Source organism: Pyxicephalus adspersus, chromosome 4 (genome assembly GCF_032062135.1).
Source record: "Pyxicephalus adspersus chromosome 4, UCB_Pads_2.0, whole genome shotgun sequence".
Taxonomy (NCBI): domain Eukaryota; kingdom Metazoa; phylum Chordata; class Amphibia; order Anura; family Pyxicephalidae; genus Pyxicephalus; species Pyxicephalus adspersus.
In genome coordinates this window covers 143,681,583-143,683,979 of record NC_092861.1, presented here as the reverse complement: position 1 = coordinate 143,683,979, position 2,397 = coordinate 143,681,583, and the positions used below count along the sequence as shown (strand labels likewise).

The 2,397-nt window shown below is 38.2% G+C and overlaps 1 protein-coding gene across 4 annotated transcripts in view; it reads left to right on the top strand.

Moving 5' to 3' along the window:
• The window catches only part of USH2A (usherin), a 371,236-nt gene that overhangs the window by 18,308 nt on the left and 350,531 nt on the right, over positions 1 to 2,397 (top strand). For 3 of the 4 annotated variants that reach the window (XM_072409865.1, XM_072409864.1, XM_072409866.1), the window contains exon 3: positions 1,538 to 1,673. The exons of the other annotated variant lie outside the window; for it this stretch is intronic. In XM_072409865.1, the coding sequence (XP_072265966.1) occupies positions 1,538 to 1,673 (136 nt within the window). The remainder of the gene's footprint in view (positions 1 to 1,537; positions 1,674 to 2,397) is intronic. 4 annotated transcript variants of the gene reach the window in all.

The window sequence follows — 2,397 nt, the reverse complement described above, 5'->3', positions numbered from 1 at the left end:
AGTAGAAGGTAGTTATGACAATGGTGTTTATAAGGGATGGGCTAGAAGGTCCGAGCTACCCGCGTCAAGGAAATATTTCTGGATCTATCACACTTTTAGTCACTCAACATGTGTCTTATGCTCTACAGCCTGAGCTAGCCATGTCACCCTGCTGGACCCTTGTCTCTACTATAGAGGCAGTCAGAAGACATCCCCTAGCCTGATGATTGGACAGTGATGCAGAAGCAACTTACTGATAAGACCATCTTTCTGTTCACTCGCCTTTCTCCTCCCATCAGTATGTTTCCTGTCAATACAGCAAAACTGCAGCTAAGTCTGGTTAAAGAGTAATCCTGGCCCTCTCTCTGCTCACCTGAGAAGTTAAAGGGTATTACAGAAGGCTGATTTATTCATATAGCAATTTAATGTTTACTTTGAAAAGTCAATTTCCACTAAGCATAGTGAATGTTGTGCAGAATCTTCAAAGACTCTACTGGGTAATATTTATCTATGCAAGATGTTGTAGATGATGAAGATGTTCAATCAATATGTTGGATGCTGTGTGTGACATGACAGTACAAGTCATTTGGGAAGTACAGTGGCCCAGCGGTTAGCACTCTGGCTTTTGTGGCGCTAGGTCCCAGGTTGGAATCTCAGTCCGGGCACTATCTGCATGGAGTTTGCATGCACTCCCCTTGTGTGGGTTTCTCCTGGGTACTACTTTCCTTCCACATTACAAAAACATTAGGTTAGGTTGATTGGCTCCCCCCCACAAAATTGATCTTAGACTGTTTTAAAGACATATGACTATGGTAAGGACATTATATTATGAGCACCTTTGAGGGACAGCTAGTGACATGACTATAGACTTTGTGAAGCACTGCCTAATATGTCAGGGCTATATAAATACTGGATATTTTAATAAGGTCTATGATTGTCCATTAAACTGCATATAGATAGAATCCTATATACTGGGTACCTGGCACTATTATACCAACGTATTCCTAGGACAAGGAACACTGCCATATGCAGATTATTTGATAGAACAGTAATCATTCTTTAAGGGTTGTGTTGTTTGAACCTCCAATTGAATAAATAAATAATACTAATTTATTATTATTAATATTATTATTATTATTAATATTATTAATAATAAAAATTTTAATAATAATAATAATAATAAATTGAGCAGCACTACACCACGTTCTCTAAGCGTCTACCCACACTAAGGCTATTGGTTGTATTACAGTGTAGACCTGCTTGCCATAACCCTAGCTAGCCCTAGCTGCTAGGCACTAGCTAGGGTTAAGGAACAAAGATGGGCACACTGTAACCCAACTGCATACCTCAGTGTACGGACATTTTAAGATAGCTAAAAACTTTGTTAAAAAAACACTTTGGTAAATGAACAATAAAAACTCCTTAAATAGATCAACCCTACTGTGTCTTTTATATCTGTGTTCATCTTTTCTAAAGATTATTAGAAAATAGATAAGTCTACATTCTCTCTGTCTCCTTTTCCCATAATATTTGTAATATGTTTATGTTATTTTTGTAGGTGTATTACACCAGGATAAGTTTCTTTATTGATGGACCAGATCAAGATTTAACAGCATTTGATTCAAGAATACTTACTGATCCAGTTTATTATAATGCTTCTGACAGTTATATACGGCTAGGTCAAAACATGAATGGTATGATTGGTCTTTGTTTTATTCTGACCTCTTTTATTAATTGACCATTGGTTTGTTTGATTGAAGGGAAAGTAGATAAAGATGTCAAGTGCACACTGATGACCTCAATTTAAAAAATGTTATTGTTTCAGGCCCGCCTTGGGTCTCCGCACTCTCATATGTTTCACCCAAGGATTGGCTTAATCATAGACATTATGTTAAGTTTTTTTTCTAAGCTCAAAGCATCAGCATTTAGATGTCTTTACATGTGGAAAGATTGGAAGGACTCCATAGCATGCCTGGAGGTCTGAGCACTGGTGCTCAGCATTGGGCTTTTTGGACATCCATGTTCTCCAGGTCATTACCATCCATAAAATAAAAAAAGTTATCATATTATATTTTTTCATTATACATCTATAAATCTCCACCTACTACCAGTAATGAGCTGGGCTTTTCAGCAAAGTCTAAAGTGCCCCTGACGTCAGTGAGTGTGTTCTATATGCAATGATACTTCCTGTATAGAGTGGCAGGTGGAAGTATAGAGATTTGGAATTTGAGGGGGGGATTTGGAATTTGAGGGGGGGATGATAATGAGTTCTTTTTTCCAGGTTGAGTTTCAAAAATCAGTCAGACAACCACGATGAGATGGCTGACAGGCAGCATGAGACCTTATCCAGGACTTAGGGAGACAGGTCAGGGGTGGACAGATAAATTTGAGTGTCATCAGCATACAGATGGTACTGTA